This window comes from Bombina bombina, chromosome 5, assembly GCF_027579735.1.
Source record: "Bombina bombina isolate aBomBom1 chromosome 5, aBomBom1.pri, whole genome shotgun sequence".
NCBI classification, from domain to species: Eukaryota; Metazoa; Chordata; class Amphibia; order Anura; family Bombinatoridae; genus Bombina; species Bombina bombina.
Genome location: NC_069503.1, coordinates 1,033,153,049 through 1,033,179,146, shown reverse-complemented (window position 1 = coordinate 1,033,179,146; position 26,098 = coordinate 1,033,153,049). Strand labels below are relative to the sequence as shown.

The window sequence follows — 26,098 nt, the reverse complement described above, 5'->3', positions numbered from 1 at the left end:
AGGGGAACGCTTGCTGGAAAGGAGAAGGCTCAAGCTGCATTTTACAGTGACTGTCTGCCACACAGTGCCTTATCCATACCTCATAGGAGTTGAGGTGGAAACCCATGAGTGTTCATTTGGCTTTATTCTTTAGATCATAAGTTCACTTTACATACTACACCAGGAAGGTCTCTTTTACTGTGCATCCTTCCCTCTTCTGTTCCAGATTTTCTTTGGAAGCTTTCCTGTCTCCAGGTGGACGCCATTTGCTTTTTTGGGATTAGGCTGCAAGTGAAGGATAAACCTCTCTTCCTCCCACTCATACTGGACTGGTGTGTTTGGGATTAGGCTCCAAGTGAAGGATAAACCTCTCTTCCTCCCACTCATACTGGACTGGTGTGTTTGGGATTTTCTGGGGAGACCTACAATTTCAGGACATTACTGGTACTCAAATTTTGGGACATTCATTTTTGTAGCACTGTATTTTTTCTGTGTTTAATATATATAATTGTAGAAAAGGAGGGCCCTCACAGGAATTATTAATTCCAACAACAAAACATCAAATTGTATACATGAATAGTCATAGTCAACTATGACTATTTATGTATAAAATTTGATGTTATGAAAATAAAGATTATGTTTTTAATAATTCCTGTGAGTGCCCTCCTTTTCTACAATTATCTACACACGACTTTTGAGGATTGCACCCAGGTTATCATTACACCACGGAGGTTGGAGTGCTGGGCCACCGGCTATTTAACATTATATACTGTAGATATTTATATATATAATCACATAGTTTTCATTTTTACTTTTACTAAGTTGCTCTTTCAGTACTTAAACAAACATAGAGGTGATGCTTAATGTTTTATGTGTCATTTCCATCCCCATGTGAATTATAATGACCGGAATAATGCAAAATAAAATATATTTACACCCATCACATTGCTGTGCCAGACTCCAAAGTAGAATTAGTTAAATGTAGAGAGGCTCACTCAGTCAATAAGAGTCTGCATCAGTTGAGAAGAGCTATGTTGTTATATGAGTTCTCATGCTCTCAGCAAAAGAAAGTTGCAGAAGGGAGGGGTAATGGCTGTAACTTTAAAAATGTTAACATTTGTATATTTAACATTGAATGTCAATATTTAAATGCAACAATCAAAAAGTGAATGGTAACATTTGGTTATTGAATGTTTATATTTAAACATTACATTTGAATATTAATTCCCATAGTGTGCATTGTTGTCTATAGAAATCAGTAATCAAATATCAAGTACAAAAATAAAATTTTAAATTTGATAAAGAGAAAAAATAACCTAAAGCAAACAAACAAATCTAAAATGCCAAACTATTTACATTTACAGGGAGTGCAGAATTATTAGGCAAGTTGTATTTTTGAGGATTAATTTTATTATTGAACAACAACCATGTTCTCAATGAACCCAAAAAACTCATTAATATCAAAGCTGAATAGTTTTGGAAGTAGTTTTTAGTTTGTTTTTAGTTATAGCTATTTTAGGGGGATATCTGTGTGTGCAGGTGACTATTACTGTGCATAATTATTAGGCAACTTAACAAAAAACAAATATATACCCATTTCAATTATTTATTTTTACCAGTGAAACCAATATAACATCTCAACATTCACAAATATACATTTCTGACATTCAAAAACAAAACAAAAACAAATCAGTGACCAATATAGCCACCTTTCTTTGCAAGGACACTCAAAAGCCTGCCATCCATGGATTCTGTCAGTGTTTTGATCTGTTAACCATCAACATTGCGTGCAGCAGCAACCACAGCCTCCCAGACACTGTTCAGAGAGGTGTACTGTTTTCCCTCCTTGTAAATCTCACATTTGATGATGGACCACAGGTTCTCAATGGGTTTCAGGTCAGGTGAACAAGGAAGCCATGTCATTAGATTTTCTTCTTTTATACCCTTTCTTGCCAGCCACGCTGTGGAGTACTTGGACGCGTGTGATGGAGCATTGTCCTGCATGAAAATCATGTTTTTCTTGAAGGATGCAGACTTCTTCCTGTACCACTGCTTGAAGAAGGTGTCTTCCAGAAACTGGCAGTAGGACTGGGAGTTGAGCTTGACTCCATCCTCAACCCGAAAAGGCCCACAAGCTCATCTTTGATGATACCAGCCCAAACCAGTACTCCACCTCCACCTTGCTGGCGTCTGAGTCGGACTGGAGCTCTCTGCCCTTTACCAATCCAGCCACGGGCCCATCCATCTGGCCCATCAAGACTCACTCTCATTTCATCAGTCCTTAAAACCTTAGAAAAATCAGTCTTGAGATATTTCTTGGCCCAGTCTTGACGTTTCAGCTTGTGTGTCTTGTTCAGTGGTGGTCGTCTTTCAGCCTTTCTTACCTTGGCCATGTCTCTGAGTATTGCACACCTTGTGCTTTTGGGAACTCCAGTGATGTTGCAGCTCTGAAATATGGCCAAACTGGTGGCAAGTGGCATCTTGGCAGCTGCATGCTTGACTTTTCTCAGTTCATGGGCAGTTATTTTGCGCCTTGGTTTTTCCACACGCTTCTTGCGACCCTGTTGACTATTTTGAATGAAACGCTTGATTGTTCGATGATCACGCTTCAGAAGCTTTGCAATTTTAAGAGTGCTGCATCCCTCTGCAAGATATCTCACTATTTTTGACTTTTCTGAGCCTGTCAAGTCCTTCTTTTGACCCATTTTGCCAAAGGAAAGGAAGTTGCCTAATAATTATGCACACCTGATATAGGGTGTTGATGTCATTAGACCACACCCCTTCTCATTACAGAGATGCACATCACCTAATATGCTTAATTGGTAGTAGGCTTTCAAGCCTATACAGCTTGGAGTAAGACAACATGCATAAAGAGGATGATGTGGTCAAAATACTCATTTGCCTAATAATTCTGCACTCCCTGTATTTCAAAACAAACACATGTCCCCTCTATATTGCACATGCATAATGTGTTTTACACTCTCAGATCTTATCCTCACAATATATTACAGATGCCAGCAATGAGAAGTGCTATGCACTTTACTGTCAACCTGCAGGAATAAACAGGCATGTTAACATGCTTTTAACAGCACAGAAATGCTCAGCCATTTCAGGCTCTGATTGGCTGCTTGAAGGTGGCTAAATATATTTTATATTCCAGAAACTGAAAATTCAAAAGCGTTACTATAGGCTGCATTATGCTCAATAAAGTGGAGCAGAAGTGATGGATTAAACATAATGTAACCTTCCATGTACCTTTCTTGCAGTTAGTCATTTTCTTTTATTGAAGTCGCTTTGCCTTAAGCATCTTGTTACATCGTTTATAGTCAGACTGCACTTGTAATCAGACATTGGTTGCTACTGTTAATGATTTTCTAAAAAATATGCTTCTTCTTGCATATACCATAAAGTCTGCTTGCTTATGGTGTGTATCATGAACCTGCAATTATAGACTTCAAAAATAATCTGTTATCGTCTAAAAGTTATCTAAATGAAAACTTCACTAGTGCTTTGTAAAACTATAGTTATGCATAATTTTATATTATGAGCATTTATTGTAACTTGTCTTCACTAGCATATAGCTGATGAAATAATCAATAGAAAATAGAAAAGAACACAGCTGCACTGCCCATATGTGAGTTGTTACTAGCACAGCCTGAATTGACTTAAACCCAATCTGACATAGAGAAAACTTTGCTGATTTCACGACAAATTGAGTTTGCCATGACAGAAGTTAAAAACATTGCTGAAGGCATTGCAAGCCTTATTGGAGTCTTTCATTCACTAATAATTTGTACTAATGTGTTGCTTAACAGCAGAACTGTAATATGAGGAAACAAAATCAATTTTAATAAAGATTATGAGATCTTGAGAAATAAGTAGAATGTGAGAAATATATTACAATTGGTTATGTAGATGTTTAAATGCAGAAATGTAACATAGTTCTAAACAGATGTACACAATATTATTTCATCTTATTAAAAAGAAAAATGAAATGTGTCAGTTGTATAAGTAATTTTGTGTCTTCAATAACCTAGACTTTATCCATGCAGTAGTTAAATAACATTCAAGTTTATTAATTCATTGCACTAAAAATAAATATGGTAAAGGATCACTTGTAGGACATTTTAACAAATTTATTTATGTACACGGTTTTCTTATTTCTTGCTAAGGACATTAAAGGAACATGCCACTCAACATAAATTCTTATTTATTTCTATCAGTTTTTTTTCTTTCATGCAAGCCCTGGCAAATGCATTGAGATTTTAAAAAGATATTTGATATTGGTTCACCTTATCCTTCCGCATTTATCCCGACGCATGAAAAAAGCCAAATTTACAATATTGCACACGCGATATTATACTCCTGCATAAAAGTCAATGGAGTAAACAAAAGTGGAAAAAAAACCTATTACCCTACCTTATATCTTTAAGTTACACAGAAGAAATTATGGGGGCTTACAGCACTATTCCCTACTGATAAAACATAGCCTTTATTTATAAATTAAAATTATTAACAGAAGGTAATATCACATATAATCACCCTGCTCACATACCACCCTCCCACTGGGTTACATAGTACTGAAAAAAGCAGAGAGAATAAGAAAATAAACAGAAAAAGTTAAAAAAAGGAAGCATATACTAAACCCAAAGAGTCATTGCCAATATACTGGAACCTCTGCATCAGGTGGAATAGTGGAGAGTCAAGTTAGAAAAGATAGTGCAGCAAACAAGTTGCGTACCTACATGGCCTTTTTCAATGCTAAAATCAACCAGATTGCTCTCCTAATCTGCTTTAAATAGGGTATTATGGCTAATAAAACACCAATCCAATTTCAAGACAAAAACACAGAACCTCCCTTCTTAGGTATATTATATGTAACACGCCTATCCATTGGTTTAAGCCCTAAAACGAGGTGTGCCAATCTAGATCCATATCCAATCGGATCTCCTTACAATAATGGGCATATTATCTCTGTGATGATCCAGTAAAAGGTGCATGCAGTCCTGACACATCTCTATATCCTCCAATCATGGAGCACAACAAATATACACCCCATCAGTATGTCATACTGCCATCTACAGACTTCATATGCATATATATATATATATAGTGCAAACTCATTCATCCTATACAGTAATAGACAAATAGTGAGTCTGTCTATTCAATATTAGTAAGATGTAAACTTTACCCGTATAATATATATATATATATATATATATATATATATATATATATATATATATAATCATATATTCATGAAATCATGTAAATGAAGTCAGGATTATGTATAAGTGTTGTCTTGATCATATTGAAAATACATGACTCATCTTAACCCTGCATTCATTAAGTATGTCCACTTAGATTCCTTTTTTAACAATATTGGTTCAGGGTCACCTCCCCTGATACCCATTTTTACTTTTTCCAGACCCCAACATTTAAATTTGTTGGTATTTGAATTGTGCATCTGCAGGAAATGTCTGGCCACTGATGAGATGACCCTCCCTTATCATCCAGGGCATTGTGAATATTACCAATGTTTCTGGTAGACATTCCTATATAAAAATTCCACATTCACAAGTCAAGCAATATACTACACCATTAGTTTTACAATTAATTAATTCCTTGATTTTCCTGTTATGACCAAAGCGATCAGTTACTTGAGTTTGTTTTCACCATATATTGGAATTCTTTACAGTGCCCAAATGCAAATGATCCCTGGAAAATAGGTTCCTTTTTAGCATTACAATTAAAATGGCTATTAGTTAGGAGATCTTTTAAATTATTAGATCTCCCATATGTAAATGGAGACTTTAGTGTGTTCAAGGTTTTCAATTCCAAATCAGATTGAAGAATGTGCTAATGTTTGTTAAAAATCACACAAATCTTATCTGAATGTTGTGAATATGTGGATTTAAATCTGGTAACATATTCTGAAGTTAAATAAACCATTCCTCTCTTTGTTTAATGCTTTATTATATGCTCTAGCTAGCAATTTACAGGAATAACCTTGTTGTAAAAGTCTGGATCTCAATTTGTTAGCTTCTTCTTTAAAGGATTGTAGGGTGGTGCGATTGCGCCTGATTTGTAAATATATACATATATACACACATAAATATTTATATATATATATATATATATATATATATATATATATACCCCCTCATCCACATATATAGACATATATTTTTAACAGATAGTGTATATATTAGTGTAACACTTTATTTTAATGTATTTATGCTGTGTTTGGTTCAAATTTTTTTCAACCCTTACACTTTACGCTAGATCTTAAGCAAATCCAGCACACGCAAATTTAGTTTAAAATTGAACAAACACATTTATGTTATTGTTATTGCAACCCGCACTAATAATAACATGCAACTTGTAATCAAGACCTATATGCTTTTCCCATGCAAAATTAAGGTCAGCTCCAGAGCAGAAATGCAATACTGAACACATCTAGTTAGTCTGAGGTATGCACTTGCAACCATCGCCAGTTAGCTTTCAACGTGTATTTATACTCCTGAGCCTATCTAGGTAGCTGGAACATAGGTAAGGGTTTACACACATAGATAAATCCCCACTCAGGAGCGACAAGTGCTGCTGATTGTCTGTTTCCTTCAGCTTCTAAGCAGGTATTATGACATGTCATTTTTGTACTACAATGTCCTGTTACCTACACTTTTTCTACTTGGTATATGCTCTGTCTATATATAGAAAGTCAAATTTCGTATGAGCACCTGAACAACTGCACAGTCTTTATGTTAAGAAATAGGTAACTTCTGTTCCTTTTAATGAAGACAGGAACAGAGTGTGTTTGTTAAAGACTCACCCCGCTTAAGGATCCCTGCCAGGTGCCGCAGCTGAAGAGGAGACTCGCCCGTCCACAGAGAGCGTGCATTCACATTCTGATTTACCTTAAGGCTGTGGGTATACTCCGTCAGAGTCCCTTCATGTGCCTCCGGCTTTGTCACTGCTCTCCTCCTGGGCCGTTGCTCCACTCGCGGAAACCTGCGGTAACTTGGCGTGTGACGTCACCGATTCCTTTTGCTTGCGGCTTCTGGGTCCTTTCGCCGTCAGATCAATCTCAGGTGTTGGCTTAATCAACTTGCGGATGTAGAAGTGTCAATGTGCTTGCTCCGTTTCTCGAATACCAAATAACAAAGTGATGAGCTGCACCAAAGTACTTCTTTAAAATTACTTTATTGTGGGTCACAAAAACTTCTCCAGGGAAGTATGCTGTAATGACAACAAAGAAGGGGGCTTGGTGGTGTGTGTGGATGACACCCAAAGAGCTATTGCTGACGCGTTTCAGCCGATAGGGCCGTAGTCGTAGCATGAAGCTCTTAATCTCAACTACCTTTAAATACCTTGTGCACAATTGTGATTGGATAAAAACATTTATCCTGGGCGTTATCCAGAACACACCTAATTAATCCAGTTTCACATACATCGGTTCTAAATAGAAACAATTGTTACATACTGTTTAACTAGTCACAAAAAATTATAAATTATCATTGCAAACATCAAAGATCAAAAAATTCTAATGAGTTAGTGTACTCAAAATATTATTGTTTGTTACATTACAGAAAAAACTTTTCTTAGAACTTTGATACACTTGCTCTATTTCTGAGAACAAGGGGGAGTAAACCTTCTCAATGAGAAATAAATGTTCTTTTTAAGAAAATTCTGTATAAACTATCATAACTACTTACTTATGTTTATGATTACTTTGAAATTGCTATAGTTAGAAGGTGAGAAATGATTTAGGCTGACATAGTGCTCTTATAATTAAACGTTCATTATCATTTGGTTTTACATATATATATATACGGGGATAACGTACCAATTTTTCGGGATCATTCTGAATACACAGACCAAGAACTACTCCCAGAAGTTGATAATATCAAACTCAGAATTTAAACCTTGGGGTATTCTTGTTCTTAGTCTGTGTATCCAGAACGCTTCCCTTTTGGACAAGAGCTTGTCCCTATCTCCACCTCTAGTTTTGCAAGTTACTTTTTCAATAATGGTCCACCTTAAAGTATCAGCTTTTTTATTATGTTTCAAATTGAAATGCTGTATCAACGGAGTAGTCAATTTACCTGCCTTAATATTATTTACATGTTCACGGATTCTGTCTCGTGTTTCTCTAGAAGTGAGACCTGTATATTGGACTCCACAATCTACACAAGTAAGCAAATATACCACATAAGTGGCTCTACAGTTTAGGCAGGAATAGTGACTGAATTTCTCCCCTGTTACTGTGCTCGAGAAACCTTCTCCACTTTGGAGATAGCTGCATGCTATGCATGACATATAGCTACATCTGTACACTCCCTTAAACCTTAACCACGATGAATGGTCTGGTCTTATAGAGTGTAGCTGTGTGGGAGCTAGAATGTTTCTTAAAGTTTTCCCTCTCTTGAAGGCATATCTGCATCCCTGAGTGACTATATCTTTGAGATCATCATCAGCTGACAACATACGGAAATGTTTCTGTATGATGTTACAGACCTGGTGGTATTGGTTACTGTACCCAGTGATGAAAGAGACACCCCATGAGATCTCATGTTGTTGATTACTTTGAAATTGCTATAGTTAGAAGGTGAAACCAAATGATAATGAACGTTTAATTATAAGAGCACTATGTCAGACTAAATCATTTCTCACCTTCTAACTATAGCAATTTCAAAGTAATCATAAACATAAGTAAGTAGTTATGATAGTTTATACAGAATTTTCTTAAAAAGAACATTTATTTCTCATTGAGAAGGTTTACTCCCCCTTGTTCTCAGAAATAGAGCAAGTGTATCAAAGTTCTAAGAAAAGTTTTTTCTGTAATGTAACAAACAATAATATTTTGAGTACACTAACTCATTAGAATTTTTTGATCTTTGATGTTTGCAATGATAATTTATAATTTTTTGTGACTAGTTAAACAGTATGTAACAATTGTTTCTATTTAGAACCGATGTATGTGAAACTGGATTAATTAGGTGTGTTCTGGATAACGCCCAGGATAAATGTTTTTATCCAATCACAATTGTGCACAAGGTATTTAAAGGTAGTTGAGATTAAGAGCTTCATGCTACGACTACGGCCCTATCGGCTGAAACACGTCAGCAATAGCTGTTTGGGTGTCATCCACACACACCACCAAGCCCCCTTCTTTGTTGTCATTACAGCATACTTCCCTGGAGAAGTTTTTGTGACCCACAATAAAGTAATTTTAAAGAAGTACTTTGGTGCAGCTCATCACTTTGTTATTTGATATGCTCTGTCTAGCCACAATCTCTTCCCCATTATATGGAATTTGAAATGTGTTTCCTGGTTCTAGACATGGTGTGCTGGAGGTTCCTATGTCCCAGCTATAACTGGTTTCTTAGTAGTAGTAACTACTCTTTAACCAAACCAGATCTTCACTGCTAAACTCAAGCATCGAGGAAACAGTCCAGACAGCATCTCAAGTCAAAAGCATTAAAACTGATAAACGCATTTCTCAGCTTTTAAATGGTTGTTTAATCAGACTTCTTATTGGCTACTACAACTGAAAATGAAGACAGTTAGATGAAGAAATGTGAACCATCAGAATGCCCAGGAGGTATATTTTCTTTGAGAGTGCTACTAGATACAATATTATTTTCTGAAAATTGCTGGGTTTAAAGCACTTTATGGCTTCCTTACTTATTAGTCTTTGTTTTCCATGATGACAAATGAGTTTTTCCACATAATTTCCAACCACATCCAATTTTCTTTGCATAGACTCCTGCATGTGAGTTGTGATTCAGACAGCATCTGGCTGCTTCTTATCTCCATTGACACTTCTTGACATGTTTACATTCCAGCAGGCATATGATTAACTGATGTTGTCATATCACAGGGCACAATTTGAGCCACGGACTGTGAACAGAAATGCAATCAGACATTGCTTGAAATACATCAACCAGAGACAGTTTGTGTTTATATCCATGTTTTACCTTAGCTACATGTAAAATGAGTATAAAATAACTACATTAAAGTTTGTTTTTCTGGCAAACAGCAGATTTGTGATCTTCTCTGAAACCTGTAGAAATTAGTTCTAAATCTTGGTAGCATTGAATTAAGATAGAATACAGACAGAAGGTGAGGTATATGGCTACTGTTGTTATTGTAATTTGTATTATTGCTGTGTATAAAGCTATCTCAATTTTCTAAGTTTACCAGTTTTGGTTAGATAGATAGATAGATAGATAGATAGATAGATGCTAGATAGATAGATAGATAGATAGATAGATATGATCCATATATATTATAGATAGATAGATGCTAGATAGATAGATAGATAGATAGATAGATAGATAGATAGATATATAGATAGATAGATAGATATGATCAATATATATTATAGATAGATAGATAGATATGATCAATATATATTATAGATAGATAGATAGATAGATAGATAGATAGATGCTAGATAGATAGATAGATAGATAGATAGATATGATCAATATATATGATAGATAGATAGATAGATAGATAGATAAAGAGATGGATAGATAGATAGATAGATAGATAGATAGATGATAGATAATGTGCTGCAGGCCAGATGTTTCTGTAAACTGGAATTCACAGTAGGAAATCTGTAGTAAGTTGTTTGGTAAACACAGAAGGGCAGAAAAGTTGTCAAGAGACATTCCAGGGTCAGAAATCACATGAATTAGCCGGAACCAAATAAAAAAAAACTTGAGGAGTAAGTACAACAATGCCCAGTTCCAAGGATAGACAGTATGAATCATGCAACAGATTAGAAGGGTAGACACATACTAATTTCTCTGCATGCACTCTGGCAAGCTGACAATGCGAGTGCTCTCCAGCTGCTATATTTATATAATATTATGTTTCCTGTTACTTTTTTTCCTTTTATGTATGGCAACCAAGTACTCAGAGGTCAAATAAAAATAAACTATTTTATCTTAACTGCAAATATCAAATACAGGTATACCTCACTTTACAGCGCTTCACTTTACAGAGCTTCACTAATACAGCGCTTTGTGGAGCTGAAACAGTGCTTTAATCATTGCGAGAAAAGTGACTGGCACCATTTTGTTTTGCTTAGTTCACTCTGTTTACAGCATTACAGTGCAATCTGTGTCTCAGTGCTATAGTCTGGCAAATTTTACTACAGTAATTGTCACTATTTTACAGATACAAATTGAATGCTGTGCTAGTGTTAAACTAAACGTAGCACTATTGCACCCCTAATATATGTTAGTTAGAACATGTTTTCACGTTTTTAAACACTGGCAAGTAAAAAGATAGCTAAAGCTGCCTTGTTTCACTTTAAGGCGGTTTTCACTTTACAGCGGGGCTCCGGTCCCTAATCTGCTGTATGAGCGGGGTATACCTGTATGCTTAAATAGCACTCATTCATATACATGATAGAAATACTGAGTTTAAAATTATTATTTTTTACAAGAAAACTAAGTGACCTTTATATCAGGGAGTTATGAAGTAATAGTTTAGCAGAATTTGTTTTGTCTATGATATATATGGGTCACCAAGCTAGTATTACAATTGAAGTATGGGTCAGAAATGTAATCTGAAATATCTTTGTGGGTTCATTGGTAGCAATAATAAAGAGTTTAAACACCAATCCTCCTCTCAAGCTAACTTAAAGAAGTTTGGATTCTATAATAATTGGACAGGGTCTTTACCACAAAAAAAAAAATACAATGTTGTTCATTTTAAATTGCTGATGCATTCAATAAAGTATTAGAGATATATGTTTTGTATATACATTTTCTTGGGTGTCTATATCCAGGAATTATTTCTATAATTGAAAAGCAATGCATTTAGCCTTATTAATTGAATACATGACATCCCTATGTTACTTTGTAGGGGTACTGTTCCATGACAAAGAAACTGAAACTGTCTAATTTTCATAGCAAATTGATAGACACATATAATGATGGAAAAATAAGAACATAGAATCATCCTATACTATAAAAGGCCAAGTGTGTTTGTCCGAAGCTGTCATGCGCAGTAGAGACAGCACGCGGACAAACACACTGGCCTAAGTCCCTACCTGTTCTGCCGACTGCGCCGAGCAAAAGTGGGCGTGACCGAGCGTGGAAGGGGGCGGGGCCTAACGCGAAGGCCCGTGAAGGGGGCGGAGCCTAGCGTGAAGGCCCGTGAAGAGAGCTCAAACAGCTCAAGAGAGGGTGGAGGGATGTGGGGAGAGGGGGGGAGATGTGGGGAGAGGGGGGGAGATGTGGAAGAGGGGGGGAGATGTGGAGTAGGGGGGGAGATGTGGAGTGAGGGGGGAGATGTGGAGAGATGTGGGAGATGTGGAGTGAGGGGGGAGATGTGGAGTGAGGGGGGAGATGTGGAGTGAGGGGGGAGATGTGGAGAGAGGGGAGAGATGTGGGGAGATGTGGAGAGAGGGGGGAGATGTGGAGAGAGGGGGGAGATGTGGAGAGAGGGGGAGATGTGGAGAGAGGGGAGAGATGTGGGGAGAGGGGGGAGATGTGGAGTGAGGGAGGGGGAGATGTGGGGAGATGTGGAGAGAGGGGGGAGATGTGGAGAGAGGGGGAGATGTGGAGAGAGGGGAGAGATGTGGGGAGAGGGGGGAGATGTGGAGTGAGGGAGGGGGAGATGTGGGGAGATGTGGAGAGAGGGGGGGGGGATGGGGAGAGATGTGGGGAGAGGGGGGAGATGTGGAGAGAGGGGGGGAGATGTGGGGAGAGAGAGAGGGGGGAGATGTGGGGAGAGAGAGAGGGGGGAGAGAGAGGGGGAGAAAGAGGGGGGAGTTAAAGGGGGAGAGAGAGAGGGGAAAGAGAGAGGGGGGAGAGGGAGAGAGAGAGACAGAGAGAGAGGGGGGAGAGGGAGAGAGAGAGAGAGAGGAGAGAGAGAATGAGAGAGAGAGGGGGAGAGAGAGAGAGAGGGGGGGAGGGGAGAGAGAGAGGGGAGAGAGATAGAGAGAGAGAGGAGAGACACAGAGAGAGGGGAGAGAGAGGGGGGAGAGAGAGAGAGGGGAGAGAGAGGGGGGAGAGAGAGAGGGGGGGAGAGAGAGGGGGGGGGGGGAGAGAGAGGGGGGGAGAGATAGAGGGGCAAGAGAGAGAGAGGAGAGACAGAGGGGGGAGAGAGAGAGAGAGAGAGAGGGGGGAGAAAGAGAGAGAGAAGAGAGAGAGAGGGGAGAGAGATAGAGGGGGGAGAGAGAGAGAGGGGAGAGAGAGAGAGGGGGGGGAGAGAGAGAGAGAGGGGGGAGAGAGAGAGAGAGAGGGGGAGAGAGAGAGAGAGGGGGAGAGAGAAAGAGAGGGGGAGAGAGAGAGTGAGAGAGAGAGAGAGGGGGGAGAGAGAGAGGGGAGAGAGAGAGAGGGGAGAGAGAGAGAGGGGAGAGAGAGAGAGAGGGGGGAGAGAGAGAGGGGCGGAGAGAGAGAGAGAGAGAGGGGGGGGAGAGAGAGAGAGATAGAGGGGAGAGAGACAGAGAGAGGGGAGAGAGAAAGAGAGAGGCGAGAGAGAGAGAGAGAGAGAGGGGGGAGAGAGAGAGAGATAGAGTGGAGATAGAGAGAGGGGAGAGAGAGAGAGAGAGAGAGAGGGGTGAGATAGAGAGAGGGGAGAGAGAGAGAGGGGAGAGAGAGAGGGGAGCGAGAGAGAGAGAGAGGGGGAGATGGAGAGAGAGAGAGAGAGAGGGGGAGAGAGCGCAAAAGAGAGGGGGGAGAGAGAGAAAGCAAAAGAGAGTGGGAGGGAGAGAACGCCAGGGATGGGACCACTGTACTGCAAAAAATGGCCCGTGTGAACGGGCTTTAGGACTAGTGGAGGTATAAAAGCAGACAGATACATAGTGATGGAAAGCAAGGAAGATCAGATAGATAGATAGATGATATATAGATAGATAGATAGATAGATAGATAGATAGATAGAAAGAAAGAAAGAAAGAAAGACAGATAAATAGATAGATAGATGATAGAAAGACCTAATACTAATACTAAGAATTTGTTATATATTTTTGTTCTCTAGTATTTAATTTTACTTGTGTCCATGTTATGCTATGTTAGCCCGTAAACTCTCTGCTAAAGAAAATGTATACCAATAGATAACTGGCAAAATCCTTAGATACTATATATTTACTTTTTAATGTTCTTGTTTTTTTTTTTCTGTTTTTGCTAAAGTTTGTATCAGTAAGGTGTTGTTTTAAAATAATATCTGTATATTATATTACTTCTTGCAACTTTTTAACCTGTAAGGCTTTAACACATTAGCATTTTTTGTAAATATTTAGTTTGATGCAGCAGTTAATGTTCTAGGAAAATATAATATAACAATGCATATTTTTTCTGATATAATTACCCTACAAATGTTACCAATAGTTTACATTTTGGGTTATTAATTTGCCTCTGGTTATCTATAACAAATATTTATTTACAATTATTTTTCAGCATTTGGGCATAATGAATGTCCTGATCCTGGGGTACCAATAAATGCTCGACGGTTTGGGGACAATTTCCAGCTGGGAAGTTCAGTTTCTGTGGTTTGTGAAGATGGCTTCATCAAAACTCAAGGAACTGAGACAATCACCTGTATGCTAATAGATGGAAAAGTCATGTGGAGTGGTCCTATTCCAAGATGTGAAGGTCTGGATACTTCAATACTTGCAGTATTAATGAATGTTCCCATTAGTTATATGGTAGAACAACTGATGATAACCATTATTAACACAGTCATTAGAGTTTTCATTACAGATGGCAAACAGCTTTTAAAATATAAAATATTAAATTAAATGTACTCAATTATGTCTAGCAGACATCTCATTCTAGTTTCCTTTTAAGAAGACATGTAAAAAGGTTTCTTGTGTTTTAATAATTTAAATAGTTTAGAAGTGTATTATACAGACTAGAATGTTGGTGAGATAATACCATTAATATAAGTTTCTCTATTTTGATATCAAATAGAACTTCTAAGCATGTTGGAAAGCTTATCAACATTATTACTACAACAATGTTAATTTAATGTCAATGGGGTCCATGTGTTAAGCTTTAGGAGGCAGCTTTTGAGCCCTTTAAGTGCAGATTTACTTATGTGCAAGTTAAGCAATCTTAACTTACGCCAGCAGATGATGAATCTCTGGTTGCGATTCTGTAATTTAACATATGTGTCTCTCTCTCTCTGGGCCTGATTTTCAAAACCTCCCTGGCATGGAGAGAAAAAAAAAAATCTTTGGGATTGCTTTTTAGACCTTTTATTGTAATATAGGAGTCTATGTTTCACATAAAGAACACTACATAGCAACATAAACATTTATCAAGATACAATTTGTGTTTCTATGTTTTTTCAGGGTATCGATGTACCAACGAGACTTCTTAGACCATCTCACCTGAGTGGCAATTTTTTTGAATACCATGCCCTCTGTCTCTTCTTTCTTGCTATCTCTCTCTCTCTTTCTTTCCTCTTTGAGAAGTCTCTTTAAATTCTGAACTCTTTCTAAATTATGAAAGTTTCATTTTTAATTTCATGTTCCTTTTTAGCTAATAAGCTGAGTCAAGAAAATAATTGTATAATATATTATTCTCTTAAGTTTGGTATTTGTTTTTTTAACTGGTATATAATTACTATTCCCAGCTTTTTATTACCACTTGTCTATATCACAAAGGATTCCAAATGCATCCTTAGGCTGCCAATTTAAATAGTGAACATTAAAAAAAAGAAGTTTTCAATATTCATTGTAGCTCCAATTTTACATTTTCACATTTAAATGTTAAATCTAAGCAGAGACTGGGTCTTGAACCTCTTATAATCAAGGGGTGTATAAAATCACAATATTATGTTTGTATTTCGATTTGTTACTTGCATTGAATAATTTATATTAATTTGTTTGCTTTATTTCAGTCCCTAATTGCATACCCAAGGATTATGTTTATTCTCACATTTGAAATTGATTAGTAGAAGAGCTGATTACAATTACAATTTCTTTTTAAAATAATCTAAATAATTTATTAAGGATTATATTTTTTACAAACATTGAAAATGATCTTTTTGTTAGCATGTTTTAAAATGCATGTAATAAATGTTTATTTTAATCATGCTTAAACATTATATGAATATCTCTAAAGATATAAAATATGAATCTGTTTTCAGCTAAAATGGACTGTAAAAATATCCGCCACACAGAGAGAAGGAATAATATATACAAATTTAACAATAGATTTTACAATTTAAGATAAAAATGATGTATGGTAGTTGCAATACTAAAACAGAAATTGCAATAAAGAAATATATATGTTGGACTCTCACATATTTCTTTTATTTCATATATGAAAAATAGGCTATAACCTTAGTGACTTTGCACCCTCTGTTCTCCAAATTTCAGAAAATATGTTATTCTCTCTATAAAAGTGTCAAAATGACAAAACATTTTGCACATCATTAAATCACATTACAGAAAACCAAACTTAAAAATAAATAGATATATTCTCAGAACTGAAAGGGAATACTGATGTGTCTTTTAGCCAGCTACAGTATAGCTGTTTCCATCTCAACTTAAGCAAAATGAGATGATTGCTCTCCTTGATCATTGGAATGGAAAACGAAATTTAATTTTGGATGCGGTTACATTTCCAATATGCTGAAAATGCAGATTATCGTATTTTGTCATTTCAGCAATTTCATGCAATCAGATAGGAAATGAATTGAAACAAGGTGCTTTGGAAGATAAGTTAAGAATGTAGTAAATATAAAACATCCTACTGAAAGTTAATACAATCTGTAATTTAGATGGTAGAAGTAAGCTACATTGTTTAAAATATTATAAATTATCCTAGGAAAGGTTATTCACAGTCACATTGTTTTCTTAACATCAATTATCTCATGATGATGCTTTGCTACAAGCCAATATATTCACACAGTATTTTATACATATTGTTCTTGGATATTCAAAATTGTTTATATTGTTGCAATACCAAAAGTTCTACAGTTACATTTCAGCAATTCCATAGCAAAAGTCTATTTCCTTGGGGTAAAAGCAAGTAAAACGTTAAAAGTTTAAAAAAAAAAAAACTTAAAAGTTATACCTCGACTCCAAGCAAAGTTAAAAATTTTAAAAAATACAAAAAAAATATCTAAAGAAGATAAAAATGTAATTAAAGTGTGTAATGGAACTACAAAACAGATACAATTGTTCATAGGCAAAATGAATGGGCAAATAGCTTGGAAGCAAAAATTGGTCAATATCTTGTTTTGGTTAAAGACACAAGTCCAGATTTATCACTCTAATGAGGTTCATCCTGATTGGTTTATCTGTGTGATTACTTTCTTCTAGCTATGTCTCTCGGGTACACATATTTTAGCTAATGGGTGTTGTTTATGGAATACTCTACAATCTTTAGCAATATTTAACTAATTAATTTAAACTCCATCTCTAATTATAAAATGATTATATTACAATGCTCATGTTTATTATTTCTTACTAAATAAACATTGTATTTACACCACAGATAAATAATGGTTATTGCACCACTATAACAGAGGTATTTCAGAACATTCTTTTTAGAGCAAAACAACAACATGTGTACTAGTCTTACTTGTTTGAATGATTGTATTTATTTTCCAGACTATCAATATATAAATAATTTTACAGAATTATATCTGACAAAACACCCCCAGATTATCTCAACACTTTAAATACCCCAATACATGAAGGAGGTTTAGGAATACCAAACAAAATTATATATAAATTGGCAATCTCCCTACAGAAAGTTTTAAACTGGTGCAGATTTAACACATCCACATTTAAAAGATGGGTATCCCAACAATCCCATTTAGTAGGAGTGCCTCATCTGGGTAGCATCTTCTGGAGCTTGTGCAGAGCCTGCTCTCATAATATCTCAAGCTATCCTATTATAAAAGAAACCTGGTTAGACTGGGCCAACATTAAACATGAATCTGGAAAGATAACCGCTCTATACTCATCACTCACCACATTATTATGTAAAATTTAATTTCTAGAAGGCTAATATTATGATGCCCCAATCTCATACCACTTATTATATGATTCCTGTATGCCTGTTAATGTGGAAGAGGGGAGGATTTGATCTAGACAACAGACATACGAACCCTGGCTCTATTACCACCAGATGCAACACTTTTTAATTACACACAAAAAGAAAAAAAGATCTACTATAACCACCTACTAACATTGAATGAATGTGTATGGCTGATGAACCCATAATTAAAATTATATCAAACATGTAAAAATCCATACTCAAATCCTACTCACCTAGTCTTCCATCTTATGTCAAGAGTTGGGACAGGGAGTTTGGCCAACAAACAACTCATTATCAGTGTTCACTTTAAGGCCACATTTTGTGAGCGATCCAGCCTTATTTTTCAAATAAAGATAGCAAGAGAATGAAAAAAATGATAATATGAGTAAATTAGAAAGTTGCTTAAAATTCCATGCTCTATCTGAATCACAAAAAAATTTGTTTGGCTCAGTGTCCCTTTAACCCCTTAACAAACAGCGTTGTACCCTATAGGACCAGCAATGTACCCTGTATGTCGCTGCAGTCATGGGCTTCTCTCTGACGCAATTACGCTCTAAATAGCCAGATTGCGCCATTTCTGCATGGGGCACTGCAGAAATAAATTTGCAGAGTTACCGATGCAGAGGGGACCACTCGGTGGTGCCAATCCTTGGTGGGTGTGAGGGTAAGGAGGGAGGCGGTGGTTGGCCCATCGCTGGAGGAGGCAGGAGGAGGGCGCTCGGCCACACTACATGGAATACATTTTTTTTTTAAATTGCTTCATTGAGGGGGAAGAAGGGAGGAGGGAGTAGGGGCAATGAGGGGGATCCCATGTGGGATCCGTTAACAGACAGCAATCTGGGAGGGGGAGGGTGGTAGGGTATTTAGGCAGGGCAGCTACACTACTGAAAAAATTGGTCTTATATGTATATATATATATATATATATATATATATTTTATTTTTTTTTTTTTTTTTTTTTTTTAATAGCAAAATTTGCAGCAAACTTGATACTGGCAGTCTTTCTGACAGTACTTAAGATGGTGGTGACAATTGTGAGGTGGGGGAGGAAAGAGAGCTGTTTGAGGGGGGTCAGGGAGGGATCAGGGGGTAGGATGTGTCAGGTGGGAGGCTGATCTCTACACTAAAGCTAAAATTAACCCTACAAGCTACCTAATTAACCCCTTCGCTGCTGGGCATAATACAAGTGTGGTGCGCAGCGGCATTTAGCGGCCTTCTAATTACCAATAAGCAATGCCAAAGCCATATTTGTTTGCTATTTCTGAACAAAGGAGATCCCAGAGAAGCATTCACAACAATTTGTGCCATAATTGCAGAAGCTGTTTGTAAATAATTTCAATGAGAAACCTAAAATTGTGAAAAAGTTAACTTTTTTTTTATTTGATTGCATTTTGCGGTGAAATGGTGACATGAAATATACCAAAATGGGCCTAGATCAATACTTTGGGTTGTATACTAAAAAAAATATATAGTTTTGATAGGTAAATATAAAAAAATCCTCTATGATGGCAAAAATGCTAAACATGATCTGGTCTTTTGGGGAAGTTTTTTTTTTAAATGCCCGGTCCTTAAGGGATTAAGTGCTGAAGAGGCACCAAGATACAGGAAACATGTAACATATTTGGTGGAGCTGTACTAAAACTCTATCGTATTGGTCTCAGGCAATAGAATGCATTAATAAGATCATAGGTCAACTAATCCCACAAGTGCCAGAAATATGCCTAATTAACCAGATCCCAAAGATAAATGATTAAATCAAGAAAAATATATATCAGTTATAAAATGCAGCAAGGCAACTGATTCTTACATACTGGAAGCAATCTGATACTCCTTCAATAAAAAGATGGGACAATCTATAAGATAAAACACTATCAACAGAAAGATTTCATTATTTTAAAATGGCTTCCTGCACACAGCTATAAAACAATACCATTAAGACAATATTCTGTTCTCTAACTTGTTGAACTTAATCTATACATCGTACACCAACTATGATTTTATAATTATATAGTAATATATAATTACAACTGGGGTATTAAGCAAACTATTTACATGATATACTTAGTAAATTAACCAATTCCTTTTTGTATTTTAACTTGTTAAAGCAAATATGATACAGTGACACATAATTCTTTCTATAAATAATGATTATTAATATTTGTTTTTGTTTGATAAATAGTTTATTTGTAATTGTACAATTTATATTATATAACTGAAACACAAAGCATTTTAACCTCTCTTGAGATGCAAAGAAGAGTGGATATAGGACTTAAGAGATATGAATACGTGAAAACCTGATTGAACAAGCATAATACTGCTTCACTGTGCTTTCCATGTGGTACATGTTTTAAGTGCATCTGTACAACCTAGAATACTATGTTCAGTATCGTATTTTTGTACTGATGTGTTTCCTCAAAAATAAAATAAATATATAAATAATTGTACACATATTTAAATGGAGAGGGTTAAATGTTTTTCAAATATTTATTAATAACTAAACTAAAATTAAAATTATTTTTATACTTTTCTAAAGCTGTGTTGATTCTACGCACTATATATATATATATCTCTTTATACCTGTATATATATATAACTTTTATATATACAATACAAAACAAAAAAATATATTGAGGTTGCCATAACTATTTTCTTTTTCAATTTAGCTCCATGCGGAGGCCACTTTTCATCTCCCAGTGGAGTTATCCTTTCCCCTGGGTGGCCTGGATACTATAAAGACTCACTGAATTGTGAATGGGTGATTGAAGCTGAACCAGGACGATCAATCAAAATTACTTTTGAAAGGTTTTGACTTTTTTTTAATAGTTTATTTGTTTCTATTACATGTTAAATCTTCTTTCTTAATTGAGACAAAACATCTGTATAGCGTAAATAAATATTTAAAACTCATCCATGAAATCATCTATAAGATTAAATAGTCTGACTTTTTTTAGAGAGATAGTGGAGCAAGTTATATGCAGATCTAGGCAGAATAATTCAAAAACTTTTAAAGTCAAAATTACACTTAATTGGATTAAATAGAGCATGACATTTTAAATAACTTTCTAGTTTACTTCTAATATTAATCTTGCTTAGTTCTTTTGGTTTCCTTTGTTTAAGAACATTTTAGGTGAGCTCAGTATTATGCAAGTGTCTTCAGCCATCTGGCAGCAGTGTTTATAACTATGTTTATAGTAATGTTATTCATAGTTGCAAACACTGCTGCCATAGAATTTTAGAGAAATTTGCAGACTCCTAAGATTGTATCAGCCTACCTAGGGTTTATTGCAATGGCATTCATAGTTACAAACACTGCTGCCATAGACTGCTAAAGAGATGTGCATGCTCCTAAGCTCCAATCAGCCTACCTAGTTTATTCTTGAACAAAGGATACCAAGATAAAAAAAAACTATATTAATAATAGAAATAAATTGGCAAGTTGTTTAAAATTGTATGCTCTACATAAATCATGAACAATTAATTTTATTGACCCTTGAAGCTAACGGTTAACGTTAGAAGTCATGGTTTTTTTAAGCCCTGTTGTCACAAGAATGATTTTATAGTGAAAGATGCAATTTATTGGCAAAATAAATTTTGATAAATTTTATTTTCAGCCTTACATCATTGTACTTTTTAATGCATATACAAATATAGACATTTTATATTATTACCCAAACAATGTTAACTAACAAGATAACCTGCACACATGTTGCTCCCTGGGTTTCATGTAATTGATTTATTTAGGGAATGCAACATATTTGTATTTTGGTTCATTTTCCTCTTCACTTCCTCCAGTTCATTTTTAATTTCATAACATATTTCAATCATCTATTTATAAATATGTTGCACTGAAATTAAACAGAAGTTAGCCAGGTAAATAGTTTAGTTTAGACTTAGAAAACCAAAAGGAGAATGCATTAAACTAATTTAATAAATATCTTCAAGTCAAAATGTATTATAAATAAAAATAAAATGTTTAGCTTTGACAGCATTTGTGTGCTATCCAATTAATATGAAAAACAATTGGAGTTTTTTTAATTAAACATAATACACTAGCTTTATTTTAATGTAATATAAATTAATAATAAAAAAAAAATTGATTATATTTTATGAATTTTTATATATATATGTATTCTTTTTTTTTTCTAATATCTGCAGATTCCAAACTGAACTTAATTATGATGTATTGGAGGTACATGATGGTCCAAATCTGCTTTCACCACTTCTTGGATCATATAACGGCACTCAAGTTCCGCAGTTTCTCTTCAGCAGTATGAATTACCTGTACCTTCTGTTCACTACTGATAACAGTCGATCTAATAATGGGTTTAAGATTCATTATGAGAGTAAGTCTTTGATTTAGTAAACTAACAATAATTGTAAAAAAAAAAAATAGAAAAAAATCTAGACCAAGCAAAAATTTAAAGTTTTACAAATTAAAAATAAAAATGTTCTAAATGAAAAATATATTTAAGAAAAAATATATAAAAATATGTTAAAATGGATTATTTACATTTCATCTGCTATGCATGTTTTGTTTTGTTTTTTAGGGGGTCAAAACATTTACAGCTTGTGGAACAGGCTTATTTTTATTGAGTCATTTTGTAAAGAATTCTAGTGCAATAAAAAAAAATCTATAAAGTCTTTAAAGTATTTACTATGATTTGTTGAGATATTTAACATTTTAGTGAATCTGCTCAAATATAATTGCATTGGGAAATAACTGTTTTGTCTAATGGCATTCATTTTTTTATGTTGCCTTATACAGTAAATATTTATTAGTAAAGAACAATTAAAATATTTATAAACTCTTTTAAATGTGCATTCAAATGAGAAAAAAATACAGAAGTATTTTATTTACCAGTAATTTCTACAGAACAATTTGGGCCAGATTATGAATTGATAGTGTTTATCAAGGCTGTTTGCATGTGTTAGATTTAGCGCTCGTATTACAAGTTGAAAGTAAATGTGAGCATGTAAGCGCAATCAAGATTTACACTAGAATGATAACCACATCCTCAGAGCTCTGGTTAACTGTCACAAATTGAAGTACAGTTACACTCATAATAACAATATCTAATATAAATTATTTAAAAAAAATATTGCACAAAAAAGTTAGCATGCACTCACTCCAATATTTAACATTCAGCGCCCAGGTGTCTCCTCAAAGAATAGAATAGAATTTCATGCACGAAGGAGGGCACTCACATTTTTTTTTTTGTAAATGGATATTTTATTTTATATATAAGTCAACGTTTTGGCCCATATGTCGAGCCTTCTTTAAGGAAGTCTTAGTAGATAGTCACCGCTGAACATATCGCACATACGGATTAAGAAAGGGACCTTTGTAAAGACTTTTTCTTAATCCGTATGTGCGATATGTTCACCGCTGAACATATCGCACATACGTATTAAGAAAAAGTCTTGACAAAGGTCCCTGTGAGGAGCAAAACGTTGACTGAGACTGAATCTTTATTGTTGAAATACAAATAAAATTATTAACTATTAAGTTCTGTGAGTGCCTCTACTTTCTTTGCAGTTTATACATACAGTATATATATATATATATATATATACAGTATATATATATATATATATATATATATATATATATATATATATATATATATATATATATATATATATATAATTATAAATTAAAGGCTTGCTAAGAATATTCTATTTTCATAAATAGTCATCTGCATAATAGTTGTGCAGTATGTATAATTTCTGTTTCTTGTCTACGTAAATTATACAAACAAGTGTACATACATAACTTATTTTGCATTTATAGGTGTTACAGTAGACACGCATTCCTGTTTAGACCCTGGAATACCATTGCATGGACATAGATATGGCTATGATTTCTCTATTGGCTCTGCTGTTTCCTTTGGGTGCCAACCAGGCTATACCCTTAGTCATGAAGACCCCTTAATATGTGAAAAGAACCACTGGTGGAGCCCTCAGTTACCTACTTGTGATGGTAAGCATTTTTTTCAAGGGTTGTAATAAAAAGAAGTTGCTAAAATGTCCTTGTAAATACTTAAGATATTTAAAACGATATATTATGTATGCAGATGTTTTGCAATGCAGTCCTTATTCACTAATTAATGTATTTTATTTTTTATTTATATTCTTCTAAGTGATATAATATAAAGTAATGTGGGAGGTGCCCTGCTTTCATAAGAACCCTGTAATACATGAAAACATAAAACTGCTTCATGAATTATGTTTTTTTGGGATTCAATACTTCTTTGATAGCTACCATAAAAAGCTATACAGCAAAACCTTTCTTTGCATTAGTCAGTTTCAATCATGTTCAAAGAAAAAAAATCTTATTGATGATTGAAGAAATTGATTTTTTTTTTATTGTCACTTTCTTCTTTTCTTTATAGCTGATGAGTTCCTTTCATATCCAACTTTGTCAATGAAAACTTAATCATGCTTCCTTTTATATGGACAATTCGCAACCACGTATACTTACTCGCATATCAAAGGGTTATAGTGGCTATATATAAAAATGCCATAAAGATTCTTCAGAAGCTTTGCAATTTTAGTTATAATTTAAATTAAAAAAATGTTTAAAAGTTGATTCAAACTTGCTTTCTCAATCCAACAATGAAACATATAATTGTCGATAAAAAAAAATCTTCAGAAAATAAACTTCAACATTAATAAAATGCATTCAACAATAAATATATAAATGAAATATAAATACATTTGTATAATTATTAAAGTTTAACAATGGCTGTACTTATAAATTTGTTACTAGTCTGATTTTTTAATGTATCAAATGTAGGCCATAATTTGGTCAAAATAGAACTAGCAGACAAAAAAGGAAGTGAACACTTTGCCTTGTATTCCCATTATATAAATGAAAAGTAATTTTGTATATATCAATTGTGTCTATGCAATTTAAACAATTCAACACAGTAATCACAAAAAAACTGTAATATAATAAATTGTTATTGATATTAAAGAGACAGTGTACCGTAAAAAAGGTTTTCCTTACTGTATTTCCACTGAATTGTAATAAAAGCAGTAGAGAATAAAAGTTAATGAAAATTGTTTATGCATATTTTTTGTTAATTAAATAGCTAGTGTTTTTTCAAACCATAACCCATTAAAATGGGTTGAGTTTGCATAGAAATCAGGCAACCTTATCTTATCACTCAAACGCTTCCTTTTTTTTTCTCTGAGAACATTTGAAAAAGAACATGTTAGTACTTATCTCTACCACTTCCCACTGGGAGTGTAATTTCTTCTGCTAGCTATATTTACATCATTTTTTCTATAGCTAAAACTTAAGTTTAGGAATGTTCAGTATTTTGCAAAGGTAAAATAGTTATTTATCAACAATTTAAAAAACTCCAGCAGGTAAATGAATTATTGAAAACACATTAAAGGGGAGGACATTTTACAGTACATTATCCCTTTAATCTAGTTTACTTAAATATCATAACATGACCACATTACTGCAGTAAATGCATCTTCTTCTGTTATAGATGATGCAGACATTGTATCCCCTGCAACAACAGACTAGAGGGGGTAATCCTGACTTCTTATAAGTTTAAGAACTCCAAGAGGCTAACATTTAAGTTATCATCATAATTCTTCAAATCTAACTTTGCCCTATAAACAAAAGCATAACCCTCAAATGTGAGCCTAAGTTTAACTCTTATACTGCTACTGATGGGACGTTACAAAAACAGTATATTAGCTCTAATTAAAATGTTCCTGCTACATTCATTTAGAAATCTTAATCATTAAAAAAAATGAATGCTAACAATACCCTCCTGACACATTTAGCTCTAACCATACTGACCCTAGGTTCAATACTGTACTACAGCCCAATCACTATCCCGGCATAACTATTTTTTATTGCTAGTCATGGTCGAATTCCTCTTTTATGTCATATTTAAAACATTGCGTGATATGTTTATCAGATTAACTATCCAAGATTTAGGACTCATAGCGAAAACTGAGCTCAACTACTCTTCTGGTTAAGGCAGGAGTAGTCACGTTATATATTTTTTTCTTTATACCAATTCCATTTGTGCAATTGTAGGTGTGTGATATGTACTTAAATGCATTTAATTA

The 26,098-nt window shown here is 34.8% G+C and overlaps 1 protein-coding gene across 1 annotated transcript in view; it reads left to right on the top strand.

Annotated features, from left to right (window-relative positions):
* Positions 1 to 26,098, top strand: part of CSMD3 (CUB and Sushi multiple domains 3) — a 1,747,434-nt gene that overhangs the window by 885,364 nt on the left and 835,972 nt on the right. Inside the window, 4 exon segments of the mRNA XM_053715303.1 lie at positions 14,403 to 14,597; positions 20,665 to 20,803; positions 22,157 to 22,344; positions 23,793 to 23,981. Coding sequence (XP_053571278.1) covers positions 14,403 to 14,597; positions 20,665 to 20,803; positions 22,157 to 22,344; positions 23,793 to 23,981 — 711 coding nt within the window.